The sequence below is a fragment of the Necator americanus genome, chromosome X (assembly GCF_031761385.1).
Source record: "Necator americanus strain Aroian chromosome X, whole genome shotgun sequence".
Taxonomy (NCBI): Eukaryota; Metazoa; Nematoda; class Chromadorea; order Rhabditida; family Ancylostomatidae; genus Necator; species Necator americanus.
In genome coordinates, this window is record NC_087376.1 from 8,201,795 (window position 1) to 8,228,682 (window position 26,888).

Consider the following 26,888-nt stretch of genomic DNA (forward strand, 5'->3'; position numbering starts at 1 on the left):
CTCCACCGAAACGCACCCAGATTCGGGGTATTCCTTTAAATTTTTTTCTCTATAACCTTAGCGTTCATCAATTCCTCTTGGGATATTGTAGAATCATGTTTGACTTTTCATTTTACCCCTCAAGTGAATTTTTAATAAAGGTTAGTTAAGGGCGACATAAAATACTTGAATTCTTTAGAAATTGAAATGAGAAAGTTGTGGGTGACTGAAGATGAAACATATTCTAATAATGAGATACTTCAGGAGATAAAATTGAATTTTTCAAGTTATATTTACGTTTATTTGCAACTCTCCTATTAGATTATTATTCATGTTGGCATGGTCTCTCAGAAAATAATTATCTCGTTACTTCGGTAGAGTTTAATCATGTGAAAGTCGTTTGTTTGCCCAAAGCATATTTTATGCGTCTCACAAAGAATCTTGAAGATGTAATAGTAATTATTTACGAGATTATACTATCGAAATATAATAAAAAATGCAGTTAAAAAATCCTAATCACTTATCCGAATAGGAATTCCTTCAACATGTCATTTTACTGCCTATATGGGTTTCCTTGAGAACGTCATTTTTTTAAATCAACATTTTATCATTTTCTAAGTCATTTTGTCAACTTTTATATGGATTTCTTTTAGAGTCATTCTCTATTTGTATTTTAGCAGCACAGATTACGAGAGAAACCGGATTCATTGAGAAAAACAAGCGGAGTACAGTGAGTTTTCCTTCAGGATCATGAAGAAAAAAAACGACGGAAACTATAGGGGAAAATTATCCTTCTGTGGATGTGTTTTTACCACCTATGGGAATGAGTTTCTGATGCTAAATCTAATATTCCTACTTTTTAATGCTGTGAACTTGTTACTATGGACTTTCAATTCCCCCGTTCCCTAGAGAATCAGCGCTGTTATGAAAGAAAAATGTGAGTATACATATCAGCAGAGAGTACGTATTTAGTAGCATGCGAATATTGATAAATGACAACAAAAAACCTTCATAATTATATTAAAATAAAATTGAAGGAGCAGCGGATCATATACGAAAATCACCATTTCATTGATTCGCTTGCGCACATGACTAAAGAAGAACGATAGCTTTTTTTTTTTTTATTTTAACACAACTGCCACGAAAGTCATCTCTAAGCTTCACATATACGTTCCTCGCTTAATAAATAAACAAACAATAAAAAACCATTTAGATCCAAACTACCACCACTGGATCCCATAAGGAAGGTCATGATCAGACCATTTGAACACGATTCCTTTGTCTCCTGGAGATGTTTGGCAAACAAATGGATCAAGTAATAAATCTTTGAACTTTTTTCTAAAGGATGTTGACATATCCATCAAATCCTGTGCAAACTGTCATGCACGCCATTAGTGCTGTTTAGAATTTGAAAGGATAATAGCTTAGATGGAAAGGCAAGAAAGAAAAACTGGAGTTATTCTTTCCTTACCCACTTATTTTTATATTATCATTCACTTTTAAACAAAACTATAACCTTTTTACTTTTTATCAAATAACAAAAGAATTTGGTTCCTTTAAAAAGTAACTTGAGTTCCTTGAGATTCGACAACTATTGCAGCCGTTACGATCTCATGTATCTGTGGAAACTTTGGTTTTAGATAAGCACCGTTTCTTAAAGGCATCACCCCACAAATCTGAGGTGGTACGGATTTCAGGTGGAGTATTCGTATACGGGATGGGAGACTATGAAGAGGGTGGTGATTCCGTCAATTTCTTCCTAATTGCCGTAAAAAACGGCCCGGAAGATGCGGCTGGCGTGCTCCAGTCGAACTCCTTGTAGAAAATAGTGCGCCAGAACGCCTGAAGCCGTATCTTCCGGGCCGTTTTTACGGCAATTAGGAGGAAATGGACGGAACCACACCCCTCTCCATAATCTACTATCCCGTATACGAATACTCCACCTGAAATCGGTGCCACCTCAGGTTCGTGGAGTGATGCCTCTAAACTATCAAGCATTAGATACGTACGCTTCACATGGAGCTTGAAATCCAAGCATTCAGCAAGAAACTATTTTTGTTTGGGGAAGAAAGTGTGAAAACGTTATAATAGTGGTAATTATAATGAATTTTCCGCCGCTCTTGATAATGATGGGATAAAAAACAAATAAATACTATGGTTGCAGATATATCCATAATAGATAATGAATAATACAATAACAAATGTGTTTCTTGCACTAATACATTCTCATACTAATGTAATGATAAAATAACTGAAAAAAGGATTTTTTTCCCGGAAAACATTAGAGAAATAAGGCAGTAAAATAAATATAAGATAGAAATAGTGCCGAAAAAAAAGTATAATGCTTGAAAATAATGAAACCTCCAATAGATCCAATTTTTCATACATATCCTCAATTTATATTTTCTCGGTTTCCATGGAGTCACATTTTAAACACATTGAATTCTTTTAAATATCTAGTCTCCTAGCTACGAGGATAACAAAAACACTTCAATTTAGTTTCGATTTTTGCGAGATGATTCCACTTCTCACTTTCTAGTGGGTTATCCCGTAAATTCAGCGGTCTTTTAATGGCACTAGAAGAGTATTCCTCGCAACAGAGAAGTGAATTCTGGAAGAAGAGGATTGAAAGTCTTACAGAAAGATGAAGGAGGAAGTTTGAAAACAAAAAAGTATGTTTTAAGCTTTGAAACGTTTTTCTCATCTTGATTTTGAAGAATTATTTAATTTTGAAAAATCAAGGCACTACAAAATGCCGAGCCTCAAGAGATGACCGGATACAATTTATCGTCTCTTCGCCATTCGAACGCAATGGTTGTAGCGCTGCAATATCTTTCAAAAAGCCGCACTTTATCCAATTTTTCCATAAGTTCTTCAATTTCACTACTAGAATCAATCTAAACTCGCTCGAGAACGGCCAAAGGTGTAATTACCGCAAAGAGACAAATAGGGAGGTGCGAAGAATCGGAGCTCTCCTTTCGGAGAACGCTTTGGGCAAAGACTCCCCATTTTTTGGATTCGAATCCAGAGTAGAACATCATCGTATCATCCAGTATAGTCGATAATTTTGGTAGTTTTTCCCTGCATTCAAAATATCAACGAAGAACTTAAAAGAAAAAAATCCTACTCATCTTTTGAAGAGAACGGAGATCTCTGTAGAGTCAGACAGAATTATGGATAAAATGCCTGGCCGAGTTCTAAAACATAAAGTATTTAGTAGTGAAGAACTCTTTTTACTTTGAGATCCTGGAAAAATGGTTCAAAAAATTATTTGAAAACATTCATCTACTGAGCAAATTAGTCTGAATTTCTTTTTACGTTTGTATGACATTTTTGTCATATAGCAGTCTTAATATTTTTCGTGCACGTCATCAAATTAAATAGCGACTTTACATTTTACAAAAACGAACCTTATTTTAGTGAGTTAATGATTGCAGAAAGGCTCAGTTCGCTTTTCTGCAATCATTAACTCACTAAATATATGTGCTGTAGAGGGTAGGATAACACGGCAGTATACAGGAAAGTTCCGGATCGAAAAGTGAACGATGAGATATCACGTGCGGGAGCGCAAGGAGAACTTCAAAGCATCGATCAAAATCTTAGGAATGTTCATAGATAACATCCCAGAAAAGCTTAATGCACTTTCACAAACTTTCTTGAAGATATTTAGTTGCATATGAAAAGGACAATAAGAGCTATTTATTATTTCTTCATCTGCATTTTCCCGAACATCGAATATTGAAGCTAGTTTATTGCAGGCAGTGGATTTCTGCTTTTTACTCAATTTTCTGGGCCATTAAATATTACTGCATATTTCCGCTTCCTCTTCTAACGTGCCATTTCGATTCAGCATGTTAGATACGATGGGAATGACTACATCTCAGAAATCAGCAGTCAATGTAGGACATCTGTACGCCGTAACATGAGCTTACCATACATATATCACTCGGAGGATCTAATTTAGATCGTAATTTTTCTCCGGATTTCATTTGTCGTACGTTTTGAGAAAGAGGTATTCGCAGGTAAAAGTTCCAGATTTAAACACCCGTCATAACGTAACACTGGAACGAAACTGATCTCTACAAAACAATTTCAATTGCAATGCCACTGTAGATGTACATAGAAACATTATGCAGTAGACGATTTTTCCTCTTTTTTTACACAAAAGTGTAAGTAGTCGTTACAGAAGTAACAAATAAAAATTGCTTCCATTCTACTATCAATTTATGTGAAGCAATGGAGTGTTACGGATACCATTGTCGAAAGAATAAGAAATTGTGGAGTAAATATCAAGTATCACGGCAAAAATGCAAAACGACTGAAAGATTCTTCTTCGCTAATTTTCATTCTTTGACTCTTTTATGTGAAAAGAGTTGCCTCACCGGATAATCTGGACATTTTGTGTTTACGATTCATCTAACTGCTGGACTTATAAGGATATTTTGGATAAACTACTTCCCGGCTCACATCTACTACTGAAAAGTTCAATGCAGAAAATTTCCAGGAACGAGTGGACTAAATTATAGGCTTCAGTTATTGGGTAAAAACTGAACAGAAATGTACAATGTCCGGTCCGATGTTCCAAAGAACATAATCGAACAATTACTAACCGACAGCGTTGCAATTATGCTCGCTAAAGTTGTGCACTTTAACGTAACGGATAAATGAATTACCATCTAATTTTCCTCCGAACATAAGCGAGTAACGAGTAAATGAACTCTAATAGGTGAGATTTTCAATCAGCACGTGAAGCTACGTTATGCCAAGCATTTAAAAGACGACCAAAAAAGAAAAGATTTCTTCCATTTCGAATTAATCAGTCTTATTCATATTTCAGCAAAAACGTTAACCTATTTATGCCATCTTTATGTGACTTTCGAAGGTTTATTTGTTGCACAACTATGAAATCTGTGGTTCTTTTCGCTCTCTCCTTCCTGGTCTACCCAGATTTTTGAAACGCCATTGTATTCTTAGTCATATACTGGTCGTTTTCCAGAAAGCACGGCTGGAACCGTTATATGTTACGAAGGCCGTTTCTGATCTCTAAGCTACGCATGCTTGTCCCGTAGTCTTCACAATAAAGTTTACGGTACTCATAAAAAAAATCTGCACAACCCCGGCTGTTGATAGAACCTTGATCAAGGGTCTTCTTTTCAATTAGTGGTAATTATTTCAATGCTATAAAGTATATATTCTTAACACAAAGTAGGAAGTGGTTACGACAAATTTACTTGAGCAGCGAACATAAATGTACATAGTTGCCTGCAGTTGATGTACGTACCTACTCTTTAGACATAAGTCCATTAGAAACGAAAGTCCCTCCGGCAATCTACATGCATTATTGATGTACTCACAATTTAATTTGTTCAATTCCATCGATCATCTGACAAAAATCATCTAGAACCAATTCCAAAGCTAGAACTCAAAACAGTTTCAACTATCTATTATGACTAATCTTTTGTTTCTGATGTTTCAGTTTACGCGGTTTTTCTTTAAAAAAGCAGCGTTTTCTTAATTCATAATTTGTTTTCTATCAAATCGTGACTTACGACTTAATATATAGTAAGTCGTAAGTTATGTGACTTAATATCATAGTAGTTATGTGGAAGTGTGCGGGCGGTGAAGCGAAGTCGGTAAGAGGTTCCGCTTTGGCTGCATGATCGAAGTTCGATTCTGCCCTAGTGCCAACCAAGTCTTTCATCTACCAATGTTGATACATTGGCTCCAGACTTGTCTGGGAGGATAAAAACGCTGAATTATGTAGCACATCGGCTAGCCCCTGCAACTCAATGTACAGGCTATTTGCGCGTTCGTAAACTCCAAACGATTCTGAATAGAAGTGAACGTGGTGGCGGGTCCCAAGCGGATTGATTAACGCCGGACATGTTCTTTTTTATGTAGAAGTGCACTTACAATTTATAGAATACGACCAGCTTTTAAGTCCTTTGTATAGGAATTTCTTAGAAATACTCGTATTTAAGAGCGCATTTTTATCTTGAATTCTTCTTCTTGAACGATCTCGATCGGAAGAAATCTCTTGCTACAGAACGATAACAGCAGCACAATTTCAGGCACTCGGACTTATGTTTACTTGAGCGGGCACGATGTTTTCACTTGTAGTTTCCTGTCCCAGTGGTGATTCTTACTTGAAGGTGCTTTGGAGAACTGGATGACTAACCCGGCAAGTAATAGAGCATTGCAGCAATAAATATTTCGTTCAAAAGAATGATTTTGACTAGTACTTTATCATTCCTAAAGGAAATGAGCACATTCCAACAAAAAACACACTCACAAAAATTGAAATACTGCGATTTTTTGTTGCTGTCATTAGCTGGATACATTTTATGACTTCTGAAATGTCGAAATTTTTTCTCCACTCATGAATATTGTTGCAGATGTTCTAATGATTTGCAATTTCATATTTACAGCAAATTTGCAATCAACTGTTTAATACAAAATAAAAATGAAAACTGGTTCAATTATAGAAAGCAAATGCTGGATCGACTATTTGGAAAGAAATCGGAACCACATTTCTTTTTGTACCATTAATCGTTATTGGCGACAACTTGATTTCTTATGTGGACATTTTATAGATGATGATTCATTGTGTACTGGAATACAACGATTTCAACAAACAAACTGAGCTAACTCAGGTTACTTTTTGGAAACTAAATGGGGCACGAGCTCTGAACTGGTTCCATAGTTGACGCCAAATGCGTTCAAGAGGAGGCGTGATGCTCGTTCGCTTAGAGCAGCTAAGAAGGAGGAATAAGCAGGTTTCAAACGAAGAAAGAGCGACCATAGCTTCAGACGCGCTGCGTCCTCCCAGCTGAACATATTTGGCAGCAACTATATCCGCGACGAGGAATTTTTGTGTTGGGTCCTGTATTTAGTAGAAAAGCTGATATTATCAGGTACTTTCACGTTTTATGAATCGCCTGGGTAACTATGGAATCGTTCACTGCTCAGCGGTTGACTTCTATTCTTTGAGATTGATTTTGAAGCATAGGAAAGGTAAGAGGAATAAGTTGAAACAGAACTTTGATCAAATTCTCTGCGTCGAAGCAGGGAGTTGTGCAATCTCGTTTTTACAGGACACATATTCCTTCCTTTTTACGATTTATTACACCTTATTTGACCACTGTAACTGAAAGCCTTTATAAAAGAAATAAGCTAGTGTGCAGTTGTAGATACATATCCTTATTTCTTCCTAAGAACGTGTCCACATCCGGTTTTATGTAATTCCCGAATAATGGATTTATCATTGTTGAAACAGAGGGGTATAGGGTGAAAGATTATGTCATTCTTCTAAGAGATTCCCCATCTTTCTAAAAATATACTTTTAGCATACGAATCTTCAGAGTGTTTGGGTTATGAAGTAAGCGTTCTACCAGTAATAGCATACATATAATACATTTCTATTTGTATATTGTTGGATCGTGCGATGAAAGCATTTTATTATAAAAAGAATGAAATGTTTACATAGTGCAAAACACTATAAAGAAAATAAAAGTAGTGTTTGCCGAGTTACTGCCAAATGTTGCGGTGCTTCCACATCGAATCACATCGTATACGAATCTGGATCATTGTCGTCTTGTGAACGGGCGTTTTATCCGATCTAGAACAGAAGAAATTCGTTTGCTTGCAAAATAATTTAGTAAAAATTAAACAAAAAAACGAAACAGTTAGTTTGTAAAACTTGATATAAATTGTACATAATCATATCACATTAGAGCCATACCATTCCCCTAAAAATTTCCCGGAATCGAATGTTTTGATACCGGATGTGATTCAACTTCACTCGTTCTTCATATAGTCTGTGCCAAACGTGTTGAACCAGGTAAGGGGGAGAATGTGTATCTAGAGAAAAAGGGTGGATACGGGCGGAGGTTCTACCACCTACCACATATTCGGTGCTGACTATAACTATCTTAAAGGATAGAAAAGGCCGAATAAAGTGTACAACACTGATCAATACCAATAAAAAACGCCCACGCATTTGACTTTAATTCAGAACCATTTAGGCTCATGGATGCGCGTGCACGCTTGCTGTGAATTACGGGGGCGAGCCGATTTATCAGGCTGGTGTTTCCATCCACCTAGATAAGTCTGGGACCCAATTTATCGACCCCAGAAGGGGAAAATGCTTGGTTGGCACTAGGACGGTCTCGAACCAAAGGTCGAACGTGCGATCGTTGTGAAACCCCATAGCGACTGCGATACACCCGAACCTACAACCATTCTAGTTCCAAAAAACAGTTCCTTACTGGATGCCTGTCACTCAAAGAGTAGGAAACGTTCACCAATATTTCCATGTTTTACTCATTACCATTACCAATTCACAGTGATCGTGGATTCACCATCAAGTCATAGGTTTGGAAATACTACAGTACATTAGCAATGACAAGCACAGTGCTACTGCTAATTTCTAAAGTTTTCGTTCGTATTACTACTATTATCCAGGAAGAAGTGATCGATCTAGAACTTCTTCTTTTTATTTGAAAGCAAGGTAGCTACATATGCATCCAGAAAAATTATGGCTGCACTTTCGTTAAAAAAAACGTCACTGTCAAATTAATACGAGACTACGATCTTCTCCAAGACTTTCCAACTCATTTGTAGTATACGGCTGAAGACTTATATCTGCGCTACGTCTTCACTGCTTAATTGAAAAATGATTTACAGCAGTCGAAAAGAGGGACCGTGCACGTCACACGATATTCGTTGAAGCATTCGTTAATTAAAGCTCAACTGAAACGACGGCATGTCACGACAATCGATATGAGTCGGCAAGGGCGTGAGATACTTGGCTGTGCTTCAATTTGTCGTCAACAAACAATTTTCAAGGTTTTTTCCCCAACAAATATGTGCTTCAATGGGACTAAAAGTGAATTACTAGGAAGTTCTTTTATATTTTAGGTAATTAACAACAGTACTGCCCAATTAGCAAAAGAAATTCGTGGCGTCCACCTTTTAAATTGAATGAGTTCCTTTTCAATTGAAATAATTCAATAACGTGTCTAGAAAGTTGTAGAAAAAAAACTTGAATTAGACTTCAAAAAAAGTTTGTCGAACTATTTTGCAGGTTGTTTACTGTCCAAGATTCATAGTAGATGGTTTTAACCATGTTTTGTCCTTGAATCACAAGTAGTTGTTGTTTGCCTCCTGCCCACCTCCTGGAGAGGAGCCGTCAAGGAGTCCCGAATTAGAATGGCGAATCTTGTAAGCTATCGTTTCGACTACACAGCAAATTTTAGGGGTTATGGATAGTATTTATGGAATACTGACCGACCAAGGTCTCAGCCTATCCAGAGATATGGTTTGAAGATCATTCTGCGAATGAATGTAGGCTGCTAATTTAAGCATTTCACAGTATCCCATGGTCTATGATTAATCTTTAGCAAACTTCGCGTAATCGATACTGTTCCTTTCAAATAAACAAACAAGTGAGGAACAAGTAATGACAATGTTGTGCCAAACAACCACATACGAGGGGGCGAAAAAATTGGACGCAAGAGGATTTATTTAGGTTATTATCGGTGATTTTAGTCTACAAATATCCTCAACTCAAAGATACAACAACAGTTCCCCATAATGTTTTATTTGTTGATGCATTGTATTCTAGAATATATTTGGAAATTAGAGTAGGCAAAGTATTTGAAAAGCAACGTAATCATCCCAATTATCGTTATTCAGAGCGAAAAACGGTGAATTTCGATGTTTACCCGTAGAAAATCACTTGCGTTACACCGTTAAACAGCGTCACATAATGGAGTGGGGTGTTTTTCATCGCTGACTTCGAATCAGCTGATCGAACATGCAACGCTCAGTAGACAATGTTGTTTGCAGCAATTTTGTCTAACAACAAAATCACTGATCAAAATAATTCTGGGAAATTTCATCACGTCTGCATTCTTCTCTCTAATGGTCAAAAAATATACAAGGGATTAAAGTTTCTCACCCCACATTCGTCTATACCAAGGCGGTCGAAAAACATTTTCTACATCATTCACGGTCCTTTTGATATCTTTTTTTGCCACATCTATAAAAATAAAGTGGAATGAAAAAAAGGTGAAATAGGTAGAACTGAAAAGAGAACAGTAGTTTGAAAGTGACTCACTTACGGCCTTTTCCGCTTTTCGCTTTTCTCCACGAAAAAATCTTTTAACACGTTGTTCATCTGAAAATGGTAAATAGAAAGCGTACAAATGTATTAATGATACAAAATCTTGTAAATAACGTTGAAATAAAAGCGATTCAAAGGTAAAATTGTGCGAAAATCAAGTATGTGAAACGTTACCGATTGACATAGTTGAGGGGGTTCCAGTGGTGGGAGCATAGGACTGGTCGTAAGGCCGACCCACCGACCGGTAATCAGCCAAACTTGCGCTTCGCCAAGCATCATCATCACATATGGCAATACGATAGCATCTATACTGGAAGGCATCAATCCGTACAGGTTGCATTCTTGATGAGAACAACTGTACAGTTTCACATAGGTAGACCGGTAGGTAAAATGTGTCATTGTGTACCTCTGAACATTTGACGATGATGATTCATAGGACACATTTCAGGCCACTTCTTTTATGAAGAAAGCATTGAAAATGTGTTGCTATCTAGTCAAGTCAGATGATTATGATTTTTTTTCTTTTTCTTTTCACACTCCCTTTCATCTCTTATGTTATTATCTGAAGAAGTCATACCTGTGCTAAGATGAAATGAATCACTTGTAACAAATCATTTAAAAAAAAATTGATAATATATGAATTTATCAATTAACTGATGTCAAGTAATCTATTCTTAGCAGTAATCTATTCTTATACCTTGATTTTAATGTACAAAAACCCTTACAATTATTAGTGATGTTGATTCCTACTCATGAAACTATTATTAGAACTTTGGAGAGCTAAGATTAACCGAAAATGACACCTGCATATCATCTGTATCATTTCCGTTTCGTATTCCAGCGGTATCAAAATGGATGGGAATCTTTGTATATACCAATATGTGTCTGCACTACCATTATCATCCCATCCTATCACGCCTAAAAATTTTCAAGGATCTCTCAACCTTCCACTGCAAATTCAACCCTCCAAAAGCTAAGCATACATTTTTCGTTCTTGGATGTTTCTGTAATGGCATGTCAAGTTGTTTGAATTGTTTCTCTTTACTTTTTAAAAATAAGGAAAACGTAGGTTGTGAGAGTTCTATAATCCTCGCAGAATATGTTAAAGTAGGCAAGAGCAATGCGCTTTCGAGCAGAGGGTGTACGTATGTGTACGGGCATGTGCATAACTACGTGAATGGTAGACTGCATTTACGTATGTAAAGAAAAATCATCTCACTGTTTGAATCATCACCATCAATGATAAAGGATAAAGGATAAAGTGTCTGGCGTTAATCAATCCGCTTGGGATGCGCCCCCACGTTCACTTCAATTCAGAATCGTTTGAGGTTCACGAACGTGTAACTGGCCTATGCAGTGACTTGGTGGTGGCTAGCCGATGTGTCAAGTCAGTGTCTTCATCCTCCCAGACAAGTCTGAAACCAATTTATCGACCTAGGAAGAATGAAAGGCTAGGTGAGCACTATGGCGGATTCGAACCTCTGATTGATCGTGCAGGGAGCAGAACCCCTAGCCGCTACACTACACTCGCGTATAAATGATACACAGTAGTAATTTTGTTTGACATTCTACAATTTTTTGTATATCTTCACCTCCTCAGATTGTTTCATCCGTATATCAAAATCTTTCCCGAAGACATCCATAGGCTTTTTATGTGGATAGTCATTACTTCAAATAAGCACAACAATTTTACAGTATTGATGTATTTATCTAAAACTTGTATCTTTTAGGTTCTCTTCATATTATACCATACAAAAATATCTATCTACGTATTGAGTGTATCTGGAAGAGATGTTTTTACATATGTATATATCATTAAATTTCTGTTCAGATTTTTTTCATTCCAATAATCCGAAGCTGTAAATTTCTTCCAACCGTTGGACTAGAGCCGTGAGCGACTGGGTTCACCGCGATATTAAGCGCACTACAGGAAGACCACCGACCCGATGGTCAGATTTCTTCACGAAGTTCTTCAAAGAAAATTATGATGCTCTTCATGTCCCACGCGAAAGGAGGAACCACTGGGCTAAACTCTGGCACGCGATCGGGACAAACGGAAGGATTACTGGCGAGCGCTTGACCACTTCGGAGACCAACGGGAGTCAAGGTGATCGAATGATAAAGGATAAGACTTTTTTATCTGGTATCCAAGTGTTTTTAAGCACGCAATGCTTTCTCACAGTGTTACCAGGGCGAGAAGACGGCTCTGTCAGTCACTTTTGACTGCTCGACCATAAAATAGTGGTTTGTATTATTTGATAGAAATGAAGATAGGAATTAATTATCTGATCATTAAACAAAATATCACTCCACATAGAAACAGGAGTGAGCAAAATTTAGATTTCAGGAAAGAATTTGTGTGAAATAATACACTTACAGAAAGAAAGCAAAACAAAGGAAGTCAATAGATATGGAATTAATTTTCTGTAATTCAGTAAAGCAAATGTAAGCTGCCACTCCACTAAGAACGTTTTTCAGAAAAACACGACGCGTAGCATCTTCAGTTTTAGACTAAAATGTGGTGCAAAGTAAAATAAAAAAAAGCAAGTTGGACTCGGTTCCATCTATACGGGACGGCAGAATGTACAACAAAATTATGGTGTTTCTCTTCTTAGAGAGTGTTAATTGAGATGGTTTCTTGAGGTGTTAAGGGCCATGATAGACGGCTGAACACACGCTATATTGTTGATGGTTCGGGTTCTGCATAGTTGAGGTAAAATATGCAAGCTTCTCTATGTCGAAAGCACCTGTTGCACTATATGCATTAACAGCTTGGCCAAAAATAAGTAAAACCTGGTTTTTGATTCGATGATAGCAGCTTTGTTCTGGAATCTTTGATGTAGTCGTCTTTCCTTTTCATGGTTCTCCTCCACAGCTGTAAGTATTCCAACAATGATGATTGGATTAGGTGTGAAACGTGTGGTTGCTAGTGTTCTTCGCTGGCATTGATATGAAACATTGTGAGATGTAGGGCTCACGCTGGCTGGTCGTTCGAGTCTCGAAGGAAGAGACAAGATTCTTGCCAGATTGGCTGGAGATCAATCTTCGAGCCAGATCGATGATGCATGTCTCTGTAGTGCCGTCGACCTCGCTATGTGATGTGCTAGTCATGTTGCACGAGAAGTGCCAGTGCAAGAATGTAAGGAAGATTCCGAGTGATGTTTCGTTTTGTCTTCTTCCTGGAAATTGTGGAGCACTGTATTTCCTGCGATTACTTCTTAATCAATGGATAGCTGATATGATGGCCTTTTTCAACAAACGAAAATCCATGAAAATCTTATCCAGGAAATCATATGCAGAATGATGATAAGAGTCTGCGGATGATTAATGTTAACAATGGTGTTCCTATCACCTTGATCACCTTGACTCCCGTTGGTCTTCGAACTGGTATATCAAGGTATGTATATCAAGCAATTCCTTATAAGAATGACAAGAATTTTTTTATTGATTTGCTTCAGCTGTCACCAAGATTGATATTGATATTTACCAACAGCTAACGTTTTCGCGTTTTCGCCGAAGCGTTAGCTGTTAATAAATATCAATACATGCGAATACAGGTTAAGGTATGATATTTATCAGAGAGCGAATATCACGTACAGAGAAGACTAGGTCCATAGGCGTCAGGAGCACCGTCTTCATTGCGCTCTTTTTAGGTTACTCGACGCCGCTCCAAATGCCTTCTCCCTTGGCGTCAAAGATAGGATTGGTAGAACGCGGGCATAGTACATGGGGCATAAATTGGTTTACATTCCTAATGTAAATGGAGCAGGCGTGGGAGAAGCACGTGGTGAAGGCAAAAAACACGTCCGTTTCCGTGGCGATGGTGACTACCGCGAGATGTTCTGGAGCGGCCATGCCAGCCGCTATGAGGGGACCAATGACTGTCTCTCCGGTGCCGGAAGCCGCCTGCACTGCCGGTGTTGGATGCCGGCCATCGGTATTGCCTTGTATTGCCTGAATTTCATCATCTCGGAGATGGAATGTGTCGGAGCCTAGCGTCGCCGATAAGGGTGGAGGTGAATGCGACGCTGACTCCTGATTCGAGAACATTATTCGCTGGGTAAGGACGCGATGGGCAGAGCGGGAGAAGAGTTCTTCACTGGCCAGTAGTTCACACGCCGGATCGGGCCCGTGTCAACTTGACACCGATGATCACTTCTAGGCGGTTCCCGACAGTCGGACTCAAGGATTTCCGTAGGATCAGCTATGACACGATATCGTCGTGCTGGGTTGCATGTGGAGAGATTGACATTCGAAAGTGAATCGCCCCTGTTTACTTATCGTTCCTCCGGCAGATGATAAATCAATGATCCAAATCTCCACGGGCTGCTGGATTGACCAGTCACTTTCGGACGACGTGCCTCAGAGTCGTAACTCGAGCCGAATGGGGAGGGATGAGAGATTGGGCACCATCGCCGTTTCAGGTTGACGAAGTCATGTATCCGGAAGAAGTACGGATGTTCACAGCCGCAGTGAGAGGGTGTCACGAGTAACGGAGGGAGTTGGATGGGCTTCCGAGCGCGGCGGGTGTAGGCTTGATGGAGCAGTAAGAGTCGCGCAGCAGAAGTAGCTCTCGAGTCAAGGAAGGAAAGCAAGGAGAAACCCTTAACTCTGATAGCTGGCCTGGGTTTTGAGAGGTTCAGGCTACCGATGCGGCCCTCGGTGTCGTCGTCCCAAGCGTCCCTGATCGGTCCTTGTTCTGCAGGTGTGCGGTGGCTAGGGTGCTCCACGTGTGCTCCAGGCATAGGCTCTTATGAGCCCAGCCGCGAGACAGCTCCGCCTTTCGAGATAGAGAGCTCCGCCCTCAAAGGGAATATTACAGTATCGATCAACTTGCGATAGAGCGCATTACCCACATCACTTACACCTCCACCCTTAAGTTCGTCCCGGACTTCTATATATTTAAAAATAACCCGCTGCACGACCCGATATAGATGTATATATATTTACCTATAATATATTTACTTAATTACAATAATGCTTACATAATTACAAATAACTGACGGTCGAGACAGCAATTACTCGTTTTTGAAAAAGCGAGAGAGATCTGCTGCAGGCACACTGGCATTAAGGGAGCTGGCCCAACTGATCATACGACCCCCGAAAAGGACGCGTCGAAAAGAACGAACGTATCCGAGGGTGAATTGACCTTGGTGACGCTGGGATATGGCTACGTTCATACGCCTATACTTGTCGAGGAATTCGGCAGAGTCTGTTGCGACATGTCTTCGTGTGTCTTCGGGTGGATAAGAGGATTACCTCATCTTTCTCGCTTCCTTCGACGGAGTCGACTGTGGATAGCTCCACACCTAGTTCGTTGACTGCCCGCTCTATCCGGCAATACCGTTCGCGATAAAATGTTTTGATGCAGATCTGGGCTGGTGTCAGACCTGGGCGCAAAAGCTCCAGGCATAATACCGCCTCCCGTACAGTTGTAATGAGACATATTGGCCGCTCCTTCGGATTGACCATTGACGTTGATGAAAGGAATGGTGGGAGTCGGAAACGTAAGAGTGTGTAGAAGTAGCATCCTCCTTTCCGACTCTAAGCCACTCACAAGCGCGCCTTCGTAAGCGACCTTATTGGGAAGCTCGTTAAGGGTGGGATGATCCCTATACGTACGAAGCAAAGGGGCTACTGGAACCGCGAGTGCTGACCACAATACTGACATGGTGCTACAAGCTCCGTAGATGCCTGGATTCGATTCACGATGACACTTCGCGTGCAGCTCGAGCTGGTGAATGTCCCTGATATAGACCTGCTGTACCTTGGGCAAAAGGTTCGCTAATGCCGCCAACTCTGGTTCTGGGATCTTAGAGGCTTCGTCACCTATGAGGACCTTAAATCGACCACTACATCCGGCGAAGGCGCCATGTTCCATACCCATGATGTTCAGAAGAGACGCAGTTGTTATACATAGCACGTGGGAAGGACGGAACTTGGGCGTAAGCAGAATCATCTGCTCCAGCATCCGAGAAACATGCCGCTCGGCCACAGCATATTCCTCTTTATCTTCCTCAGTCATATGGAGAGCGAGTTCGGGGTCATTAACGTATTCCTAATAGACCCTACGCCCAGCTGTGAAACGATCACAAACACTCCTCTCTGCGTCGGAGAGGACATCGGCAAAGGTCTCTCCTAACGACATGGGAATCTTATTCAGGTCGACTGGTGTGGGTGTAAGATTTTCCTGAGCTGCTGAGTCCGCTTCAAACCGTAGCATGTTCAGGTCCCTATAAGCCGGGAGCACCTCCTGGTGCCCATCAAGCAGCAGTGATTGCACCAGCGACTGTTTTCCCCGTACGGAAAGCCGCATGGATAGCAGTAATGGGAAAGCCACCGACCCCCATTGCTATGGCTTCGCATTGCTCCGTCGAAAGAGTGACGTCGCGATCATGTATCGTGACAACCACGTCCTGAGCTATCGGGCCTTCTCCGCGATTAAGGCAATCAAGGGTGGCAGAGCTATATACTCGATCCATGATGGCGAGTGCTACCTATACCGATTATCGATCAAGCGCATCCTCGAAATGTGCTCTGCTGGGTTAGCAGCAACCGATTTCGTCAAACGGACTGCGATGTCGAGGAGGACGCCTTCGTCTATGGGGCGGCCGTGTTCGTGAGCGAGACGCTCTACCGACCGATTGTGCCAACCGCTGATATCGACTACTATCCTCAAGTTCTTGGACGACGAGTCCAAATCTGCTCGTCTGACTGTGCCCCCCCGTGAGAGTATTAACGCCGACTATCTACATGGCCACTGGTCGGCTACTAGCTCATCCAGCTTTGGTTGTCGTATCCGTGAGGACGAAGTGGACGGGCAACACGGGAAAATCTGAAAACTGGATATTGTTGCAGTCACCCAGTGCGTCTGTCGATCGTCGTGCATAGTGTTTATTGCCGATAAAGCCGAGCAGGCTACGTTGAAGATACGGGCCATTTTCCGTTTGGCTAAGTCCGGAAAACGGGCGTTCCGAAAACCTCATTGCCGAGGAAACATTGTATTCATCGAAACGCTTCATCGAAACGAAAGTCGCAAATAGTAGGCGTGAGGGAAACTGGATCTGGCGCTCCTTCGAATACTGCGCGGAGGTGGGTCACGCGATTTTTGCGGCAAACGACACCCAGAATAAGTCCGTAGACAGGCTCCTGCAGGGTATCGGGAGACGAAAACAGAAAACAAGCTGCTCTAAAGAAGTAGGTAGAGTTGTTCTCGAGTGCCGTCGTACGAAGAATGCGGAACTGAGCCAAAACAGCACTGGGGTTGCCGAGCGCCTGACGACTGGGTTTCACGTCATAGACCCACACACAATCCTTAACCGAGACCATGAACTTATCAAATCCCCTATACGAGCTAACAACATTGATGGCATGCTGATCGAGGATTATGCAATGCAAATCGCGATCATCGGGCCACAAGTTGAAGAAGTCTTTGGGTTAAAGCTAGGCTTAAGGTAGCCGGAAGGAGGAGGGTGCGAATAAATTTCTGTCGGCATCCGGAGATCTACTCGTAGGAGGCCATTGAGAACACGAACTAGAAGCGAGTAAACGAACTTCGTCCATGGATGCAAATGCTTCAAATAATGGTGGAAGCCGATCGCTGTTTCGCTCGGTATGCTTACCGGTTGGAGTATGGGCTCTTCGTCGAGAGCTGGAAACTGTTCTCATCGCGTCAGGCGTCTCGCGGCACCACGACCCTGATCCATACCATGACGTTTATGGGAAGAAGGGCCTTATTACGGAATGATTGTGATGAACTACCGAATGCTAATGAAGCTTCTGAAGGACTGACCAAGCTAGTGTCGTCATGACTAATAGGGGCGGCCATCCACGGCTTGGACAGACCTGGCGGATGCGACTTGAAGGAATCTGAAAGTGACGGAAAGCCACTACGGAAGGTGCGCTCAACTCTCTTCGGTGGGGGTGGGAAACTCCCGCTAAAACAAGAAGACGCAACGTCGACTTCACCCGAAGTGGCGGCGCGGGTCGAAGAAAAATGGGATGCTGTGGGGGTAATGGAGAGATTCTCCATGGACGCAGTAAGACGTACTAGGTTATCGTCTGAGGTGAGAACAGTAGAGTCGACACTTGCAGCTACATTAGTCTTGATAACGGACCATACCGGCCAATGTAACAGTGATTTAATTATCGGGCCGTACCGGCCATCATACTAATATCACACATGACACCCCAGGCATGACCTCACACCCCTCGCGCTCCTCGGTCATGACCTCGCCTCCAAGCTAAAACAACGGGACCGGATCATTACGCGCGCTCCTCAACCGCTAACCTTAACCTCGAACCTTCTCATTTCAAACGTGGAAGTAAAATATTCTTCACATCATAATGGGCTGTAATATTTCAACCGCTTCAACGTTTTTGATTAGTAAGTGCTGCAGAATCGCAAAAGAGGTGAGCTACGACTGCATAACTGATGGTTCCGCTTTGGAGTCTACCATACTTTCATCTATCAAGGTAGATATGTATGTTATTGCCAGTCATGCCGTGGAGGATAAACACACTGACCGGACACTACACATCTATTAAAGTTATTGTATAGGTTACACACACGTTCATAAACCTCAAACGATCCTGAATTGATGTTAAATACGTAGGCGCATCCCATCGTACTAATTGTTTAACGTCGTGTACTTGATTCTTGATTCCTTAGGTGAAACGTGCGGTCTAAACGCATTCCCCGAAGTTTGACCAGTATCGGTAGATGATTTTCACATGAGTAGTTGTTGACAAAATTTTGATAATATTTCCAAATGAATTTGAGAATGCATTAAACATTACTTATCTTCTATGATGATATCGCCAAGATTTCTGTTGATTATTCATTGCACACATTAAATCATGCGCGGATTTCTTCCAGAAGGGTACTCTACTACTTTTTTCACAATAACGCTTTATATTGAGTCTATTATTGAGACTGCTATGATCCAATCTACAAGCATTTTCTATCAGCCAGAAATCATTCTCTATTCTGTTTCTATTCTATCTAATAAGAGATCACTGCTAGACCACTTTGATTATACTGCTAATTTGAATCCGACCCGCATTTCGACCAGTCCTTAAGGCTACCACCTCTGAACTTGATTATTCATAAGGAAAAACGACGCATTTTCCGACTTCCAAGAAATGACTTGCTAAACTAACAGGAGTCTTCTAATACTTTTGTTAACATGTCCAGAAAGCATGTGAACTAACTGGAACGTTCACGTAGCCATTTAAAGACTTTCTGTGCAAGCAATCGACTTGTTTCCGAGCATTTTCTCAGTTTCAAGACCATCGACTTTTTGTAATGTGGTGGAATTCATTGGAACAATTCATTCTTTCTTTAGAAAACTTTAACTGAATAAACAAACAGAAGTGAGAGTTTGATTATCCCATTTGAAGGCGCATCCATACACTCCAGGCGTGTAGAAATACCCCCAGGTTTTCTGAAATAGTCTCTATATGTGCACAAAAACATCATTGCACTGCTCGAATCAGAGGTCGTTTCTCTCTACATAGTAATACATCTACTCGGCTGAATCCCTCAATCACCTCACCAAATCTTTCTTCATCTGGTCAGCCATTCTTCTGACTAAGTCGTTTTGTTTCTCGTTAGGTTTTCTTTCACTGGAAATGAATGACATGATCTTGCAATAGTGTCATAATTCATCCAGAAATTTCCCCACTTCATCCAATCGGACAGAAATACATAAAATTCGAAATTTACACTTGCTCATAGAACAGAACAAATGAACCTTCTATATTCCTTTTTCCAAAATACTTCTTCATTGATTTCTATTAGATCTCCGTGATTGATCCCTAACAAATAATCGCTAGCTTTTCGTTCCACAAGACAACTGTATTTCTAAATAGAGATAGTTATGAAACGATACCTTGATTAGGTATTGATCGCGCTACCTAAGGTACTGTGTGATGGTACTTGAGTGTTCATAGTAAACAAGGTTCCAAAGATGTTACTGTTGTCTGAGGGAGTTACAGCAAGAAATTGAAGACTAAAACCGTACGTAATATTTCCCATTAAACTTGTCCATGAAAGTTTTGTAAACGTCTTTGCGAAGTAGTGTTACGGTTCGATTTTCTTTCTTTTCACATTTGCGAGGCGGCCATTCTTTAAACAGAACATCAGCTGCACCTTCAGCAGTTATTGGTAGGAGGAGAAGGAGCACCTAGAAGAAATTGTCTTCTGCGAATTTTCTCAAAAAGAGAAGATCAGGACTTGTGCAGATCTAAGGTTACCTGATCTGACATATTGAAATGTACTTACCTTGAGGATAATGGCGGTAGCCATTTGTTATGCTGTACGATTAACCCATTTCTGAGCACCCTTTTATATCTGTCATAGTCCATTGTCTGTTGGGAGGATCGTTTGAGTAAATGTGTACTTTCAAAATGTTCGATGTAGTTTTGATATCCGACTATCTCGACTGCTGTAATCTAATCCTGAAAGGTGGTCAACATTGTTCAAGAGAGTGTGAACGTTAAGGTGCTCATCTTGAAAAGCAGATAGCAAAATTTCTCACGTTAAAACCTTTATGAACTGTTAACCTATCGGAGTAGCTTTTGCTGTATAATCAATTGCATTTTATTACATATCGTTCTGAATATGCCTGGCTTAAATTCCGTACTCTTCAGGTTTCGGAACGCACTAATTTGCTAGCATTGCGCGGTGCCTACTCTGCGAAACATAAACAGCAATTCATTTCGTGCCAATTCTCAAATGTTTGGGTTGATATGCAATGAGGAAGTTGCGAAAGAGTTCCCCTATACGGGGTCGTAGATCATGGGAAGAAGGGTGATTCCGCTCATTTCTTATCGCCGTAAAAAACGGCCGTAAAGATGTGGCTTCGAGCGTTCCTTGGCGCTATTTTCTACAACGAGTTCTATTGGAGCACCCTAGCCTTGTGCATGTGCCGCATCTTCCGTTTTTTACGACAATTAGGAAGAAATGGACGGAATCACCCTCCTCTCCATAATCTAATCTGCGATCCCGTGTAGGCATAATCCACCTGAAACTCGCACCCTTCCCCCACAGAATCGTGGGGTGATGCCATTAAACGTCCCGAAAGCGTTATCGAAAATCCAAATCGTTTCTGAATTGATCACGTAGCAATCATTTTCCGTAGTGGTATCACATCAACTGATGAAAATTCGTAAGTTTTTATCTTAATTTTTAAACGTTTGAAGAGCGAATAGTGGGAGCGAATAAAAAAGAATTGAACAGATTTGCTTTTACTATCAAGAATTGTATGTAGTCATGAAAAAAAAACATCAGATCAGAAAAAGATCAAAAACAGAAAAAAAGTGCTTTGTATTCGAACAGTTATTCTTAGAGCTATGTAGATCAAGCACTCTTGGTTTTTTTGCTTTCAAGCATTTATTTAGGCTGACCTACGCACATATTGAAGTGTTCTACATACACCTGATCCGAGCAAGCTTCTGGGAATGTGCGTAAGCCGCACATTTCTCTTAAAGAATAAGGGAAGAATTCCACGGCGCTAACCAACAACCCGTCTGGGATCCCGCATTCGACACCAATCCAGAATCCTTTGAGGCTTATGCAGCTTATACGTAGGCTTGCAATGGCCAAGCAATGCTCCATATTGAATTTCTATCCTCTCAGATCTATCTGGCAAGAATTTACTGACCACGGAACGATGGAAGGTTTGATTGGCTCCAGGGCGGCGTCGAACCATCGAATTGTTCGAACAAGTCTGCTACTAATCTGCCAACTTCAAAGAGACGAAAGGATTGGTTGGCCCTAGGTAAGCAGGATAGAAGTTCAAATGCATCGACTTTACAGCAGCTGTGAAAGCCCACAACAAGCTTTATTTCTGCCCAGAAATAGTAATTAAGAGTAAAACAAAATGAGTTGTTGATAAACTCACATCTGTTCTCATCCTTTCCATTTCGAAGCACTACATTAGTTACCGTATGTTGTACTGGCTCGTGATGCATTCTTAATTCAAATCTAGACTTGAAGCTATTTACAACTTCAATCTTGTCCAACTTATTCATTTAGATTTTATAGGAAACCGATTGAAAAAGGTCGCAGCAGGATTTATTTGATATGGAATAAGTCGGATTGCCATGCTCTTATTTGTGATTTTTTTGCAACATGGGTACCAGAAAAATATTCTACTTCGCCTTATTCAGTAGAAAAGCCTTTTCGACGTGTTATGAACTACTGCCAAACAGGATTTAAAACTGATCTGTGATGATCATTGCAAGATGAAATGTAAAGTTCTCAGCTCCGGTTAGTGTCATTGCTCCTTGTTCACTATCAGTTTATTGAATAAACGAATAAGTGAAAACCATTTTATTTATGAATTGCTGTATCGGAAGATCTGACGACAAAAGATCGAATATCATTGAACACAACGCAGTCGTGACAGCTATTCATCCTCTTTCAGCCGTGACACGCTACTATCGAAGATTCATCTCGGCCTGTCGAAAAGGAAAGTCAAACGAAGAAATTCAAAGAAGTCTGGATTTGACATCACTACTCTTTTATGTATTTAATCCCGAGTCTACTAATTTCCTTTGTTTCGTTTTTCGTATGTAATTGTATCATTTCACACAAATTCTCTACTGGAATCCAAGATTTGCCCACATTTCATGATTCTGCATGATTGAGCAATTAAAATTAATTGACACTAATTAAATTTGGATAACTGAAGGAGAATAGCGAGAAGCCGCGAGGTCTAACCCAATGTTGAATCAAATGTAACTACTTTTTCTGCGTATTTAGAATTCCCAAATCACAGATTTGAAACAACAACGGACGACCTTCCAACTATTTTCGGCAGGTCACGATACCTTCATTGCTCATCCCACGATGTGCCTCACACTCACAATTCACAGCTCTGATCGTTTTCTGACTAACCTGACTTCACGTCAAGGTATCACGATAGTTGCCAAAGAGACTTTAAAGATCACAAGAGGAAGTGTAGGAGTTTATGATTTACATAATTCATAAAAAATAATTCATTCATAAAGTTTAAAACATAAAGCAAGGATAATAAAAATTAAGGATTTTCCTAATTGTTATTATCCTTGCGTACGGTTTTATTCTTTAAAGTTTTCCTATAACTTCAATTATCCCTGTGGGATTTCAGATTGATCATGCCTACACGGGGTCGTAGATGGTGAAGAAAAGGGTGAGTCTGTTCATTTCTCCCTGTATCAGTGGAAATAAACGATTCCGGAACTGTTTCTTATGAGAGAAGCAGAGAAGTAATGTTTCTGCACACAAAAAGATTTTTTTGAGTGAACTACAACGCATTCAATGGAGCACTTGGATGCGGGTTTCGATTAAAGGACCCGCTCAGGTTCCCTTTGTTTATTCGGTGGAAGTTTTTTGAAGAACGAATAAAATGTTCATGCTTTGAATTCTTCTGTAATTCTTCCGTCAAAGAAGAACAATCGATAGTTCGCTTTTAAAATTGTGGAAATGAACATCGATTACTCTTAAACACAGAGCAATCGACTCAAAGAAATTCTTAAGATGACGTTCCATAGATTTTGACACATTTGCAGAAGTATCAGGCTCTTTATTTTTTAACAAATCGTTTCATGGCGGGCCAACGAAATCGTTACTTTTTGTGAGAAATGTATTTCAGAGGTGGTAGCCTCAACGACTGATTGAAATGCGAGATTGTTCTTTCAAGGGTTCACATTAGTAACATAATCAAAGATCACATTTAAGTATTATCCTATTTACGCATTATGTGAATAGGAAACAGAGTAGAAAACGATTTTTGTAGACATAAAGTGCTTGTGGACTTGGGCGTTATATTCTCAATAGACACATTACAAAACATTATAGTGAAAAATCGAGCATAGTGCAATTTTGGAAAAAATCCATGCACGATTTAACATCAGCAGTAATCAATTGAAATGTAAGCGTAGTCCAACCGAGAATCCACCAGGGAATCAAAGGTACTGGAATTTTAGCTAAAATTTTAGTGGATTCATTTGAGTGGAGATCATCCAGCGCTTTTGCTATTCCACTGAAAGCCGGCGTATCATGAAGCTGGCGATGGTGGGGCCTCTGTGAGTAAATATAGAGTTCGGAGTGTAGATTAGTGGGAAACAGTTAGCTGACGCGGCAAGTGTACGAGGATGGCGGGTTAGGAGGTGTCCCAATAGTTTCCCGCACGTTTTTCCAGGCCAGTTAACGGGTTTTGAGTGGGGCCACGCTCATACTCGTAATCTACACTACTATCTGCATATTTGCTAAAGATACGTTGCTGGAGGAAGTGGTGCATGTTGAATGATGAGGGGTTCTAACGCACCTCGATGAAAGTAAGGCCGTTTCCTACGCTTCTACTCAGGCATGGCCACGCTACTTGTCTACTCTTAATCTACAACCCATTTACAGAAATTTACAAAAACTAGATAGATTGAGGCGGGTGTGACGCAGTCGGTTAGAGGCCAAGCAATCGATGGTTCGAAACCGCCTTAGTGCAAACCAAGCCTTTCATCCCTCCGGGGTCGATCAATTGGTTGACTTGTCTAGAAGATAAAAACACTGACTTGATTATCGGCCGACTCCCGCAAGTCATTGTATAGGCGAACACGCGTTTCAAAAAAGCGATTACAAATTGCAGTAAAACACGTCGGCGCATCCCAAGAACTTATCTTCATAAAATATCTCCTTCAGAAAATCTTCAGAAAATACAACATTTCCATTTCAAACATGAGGATAAAATAATTCTGCCATCATTGTGAGTTGTAATGTTTTCCTAGTTGGAGTGAGTGTAGTATATTCGCTAAGAGGTTCAACTATGACAGCACAGTCGACGGTTCAAGATCGCACAGGAGTCAACCGAGCCTTTCATCTTTCCAGAGAGATATGTTGTTGCGAGAATTAGAACCGATTTCGCAAGCGCATCCCAAACGGAATAATCCAGGATACTTTGTCCTTTATTTTTAATTCGCACAGATCCCGCACTTTCCTCGAAGCTTGACCGCGTTCGAACGATTGATTTTTACGGGACAAGCTGACGAATCTTGATAGCATTTTCAAGCGAATACGACACTTTTATGATACGCTGTTTTATCGCAGGTTCGATAGGGCAATGAGTTTCCAAGTGTATGAATTTTTCTGCGTTTATCTGTATTTGCCAAGGATCTCCCTCATTAGAGATAACACAGCCGGTTAGTCGCGAGGCTACGTGGCAATTCCCCAGGTGGCGGACAGGGGACGGACCAAAAGACGGGCCAAAAGCGACGCGGACCGAAAGCGACCTTGTACCTGTCCTAAGACGCAGGTGGATTCAGGGAATGGATTCCCTGTTTCTGCTGTGCAAGGGTCCGCTCATAATACTACCATGTCCCACGTCGGTCCGCCAAAAACTGCAATCAAGTGACTGGAAGGTGCGAGGGAGACGGTTTGGAGTCGTCTCCAACAAATAACCTCCACTTGTCCATTCCAGGAGAGCGCAACGTTCTTTCAAAACTGATGAGACTAGAGGCTTGCAACCTGCCCATGGGTTTTAAATTTTTATGCAAAACACAGTAATAGAAAGGAATTTCCGAGAAAAGAGATTCCGGAGGAAAGCCTGGTACGGTAGCGCCAAGAAAGACGAAATTGCAGGAGTCATGTAGGGTACCGAAACGGAAAAGAACTAGGATGACGACCTGTACTTAAAACGCCCGAACGCTTGCATCGGATGCGGCCATTGAAGATCTGATGATGCATGCCAGGAAGTTTAAGTTCAACGTCATCGGACTGATCGAGACGAGGCGACGCCACCCACTGAACGCCATGTGCTAAGTTCCACTGAAGAAGGACTGTTCTTAGGAACATGCGAGATGTAGAGGAGTTGGTGAAGTTGGTGTCCTGGTCAAAACGAATATGGCAGTAAACATACGCTGGAGACAGCGTGGAGCTGCACGAGCTGCAGGCAACCAAGAACTCACGCCCGAAATCGCGGCTTTGCAGAGAGGCGATAAGAGAAGACCTCAAAGAGAGAAGAGCAGAAATGTTGGCTGCTGCAGAGACGGGACAGAGCATCAGCTACAGCATCGAGAATGCGGATGGAAAAGATCATTCACGACTTCTACTCAGATCTCTTCGACAGCCAGGTCCACCTGCCACTTCACCATCTGAAGGAAGATGGACAAGTCATTCCAGAGGTTCTCCCGTCCGAAATACGACATGCTATCATGACGGTAAAAAATCGTACGGCACCCGGCCCGGACAGAATAAGACCAGAACACTTGAAAAACCTTTCACCAGTACTCATCAACACCCTGGCGAAGCTCTTTACACGTTATCTGTCGAAATGCAAGGTTCCTAAATAGTGGAAGACCAGCAACACCGTGTTGTTGTATAAGAAGGGAGACCCACAAGAAATCGGCAACTATCGTCCAATATACTTACGGTATGTCATCTACAAGCTCTTCACAAGAGTAATTCTAACCAGGATAGAAAGAACGTTAGACGAAGGACAGCCATGCGAGCAAGCAGGGTTCCGAACTAACTTCTACAAACAAAGGTAAACTACTGGTTTCTAAGAATATACTATTAGAATACTAATAATAGAATATTAATAATACTAGAATATTTCTAAGAATATAATAGCTCCAGGATGCAGTGATTATGAATGAAAGAATTGCTGGAAGAAGAAGAGCACCATTGCAAACTGTTATTTTTATTTTAGCAGTATTTACTATATCTAGTATATTTAGTATTCAGTATTATCCTAAATGATAATCCACTTGAAATCGGATAGTTTATTATTGCACGGAACTCATC

At 40.7% G+C, this 26,888-nt stretch overlaps 6 protein-coding genes across 8 annotated transcripts; 1 reads left to right on the top strand and 5 right to left on the bottom strand.

Moving 5' to 3' along the window:
- Positions 1-7,562: 7,562 nt before the first annotated feature.
- RB195_021826 (uncharacterized protein) lies at positions 7,563-13,216 on the bottom strand (the record flags this gene model as incomplete). 2 transcript variants are annotated; one of them, XM_064208734.1, is made up of 5 exons in its annotated part: positions 7,563-7,597; positions 9,941-10,021; positions 10,100-10,159; positions 10,280-10,513; positions 13,084-13,216. In XM_064208734.1, the coding sequence occupies 5 exons, from the start codon at positions 13,214-13,216 to the stop codon at positions 7,563-7,565; spliced, it is 543 nt and encodes a 180-aa protein (XP_064064615.1). The 2 variants fall into 2 exon arrangements, with proteins under 2 accessions (XP_064064615.1, XP_064064616.1); XM_064208735.1 differs by lacking the exon at positions 13,084-13,216 and having other exon boundaries at positions 10,280-10,445.
- A 543-nt stretch (positions 13,217-13,759) lies between these two features.
- Positions 13,760-14,155, bottom strand: RB195_021827 (uncharacterized protein; the record flags this gene model as incomplete). The annotated part of the gene is made up of 1 exon (XM_064208736.1): positions 13,760-14,155. The coding sequence occupies one exon, from the start codon at positions 14,153-14,155 to the stop codon at positions 13,760-13,762; it is 396 nt and encodes a 131-aa protein (XP_064064617.1).
- Positions 14,156-14,382: 227 nt separating this feature from the next.
- RB195_021828 (uncharacterized protein) lies at positions 14,383-14,850 on the bottom strand (the record flags this gene model as incomplete). Its single annotated transcript, XM_064208737.1, has 1 exon — positions 14,383-14,850. The coding sequence occupies one exon, from the start codon at positions 14,848-14,850 to the stop codon at positions 14,383-14,385; it is 468 nt and encodes a 155-aa protein (XP_064064618.1).
- Positions 14,851-15,365: 515 nt separating this feature from the next.
- On the bottom strand, positions 15,366-16,130 carry RB195_021829 (uncharacterized protein; the record flags this gene model as incomplete). The annotated part of the gene is made up of 1 exon (XM_013450380.2): positions 15,366-16,130. The coding sequence occupies one exon, from the start codon at positions 16,128-16,130 to the stop codon at positions 15,366-15,368; it is 765 nt and encodes a 254-aa protein (XP_013305834.2).
- A 238-nt stretch (positions 16,131-16,368) lies between these two features.
- RB195_021830 (uncharacterized protein) lies at positions 16,369-20,414 on the bottom strand (the record flags this gene model as incomplete). Of its 2 annotated transcripts, XM_064208739.1 has the most annotated exons (6): positions 16,369-16,602; positions 17,660-17,802; positions 17,867-18,042; positions 19,658-19,732; positions 19,861-19,970; positions 20,391-20,414. In XM_064208739.1, 6 exons carry the CDS (start codon positions 20,412-20,414, stop codon positions 16,369-16,371), a joined length of 762 nt encoding a protein of 253 aa, XP_064064619.1. The 2 variants fall into 2 exon arrangements, with proteins under 2 accessions (XP_064064619.1, XP_064064620.1); XM_064208738.1 differs by lacking the exons at positions 17,660-17,802; positions 17,867-18,042; positions 19,658-19,732; positions 19,861-19,970 and adding an exon at positions 20,131-20,292.
- A 5,698-nt stretch (positions 20,415-26,112) lies between these two features.
- RB195_021831 (uncharacterized protein) lies at positions 26,113-26,430 on the top strand (the record flags this gene model as incomplete). Its single annotated transcript, XM_064208740.1, has 1 exon — positions 26,113-26,430. The coding sequence occupies one exon, from the start codon at positions 26,113-26,115 to the stop codon at positions 26,428-26,430; it is 318 nt and encodes a 105-aa protein (XP_064064621.1).
- Between the last annotated feature and the right edge of the window lie 458 nt (positions 26,431-26,888).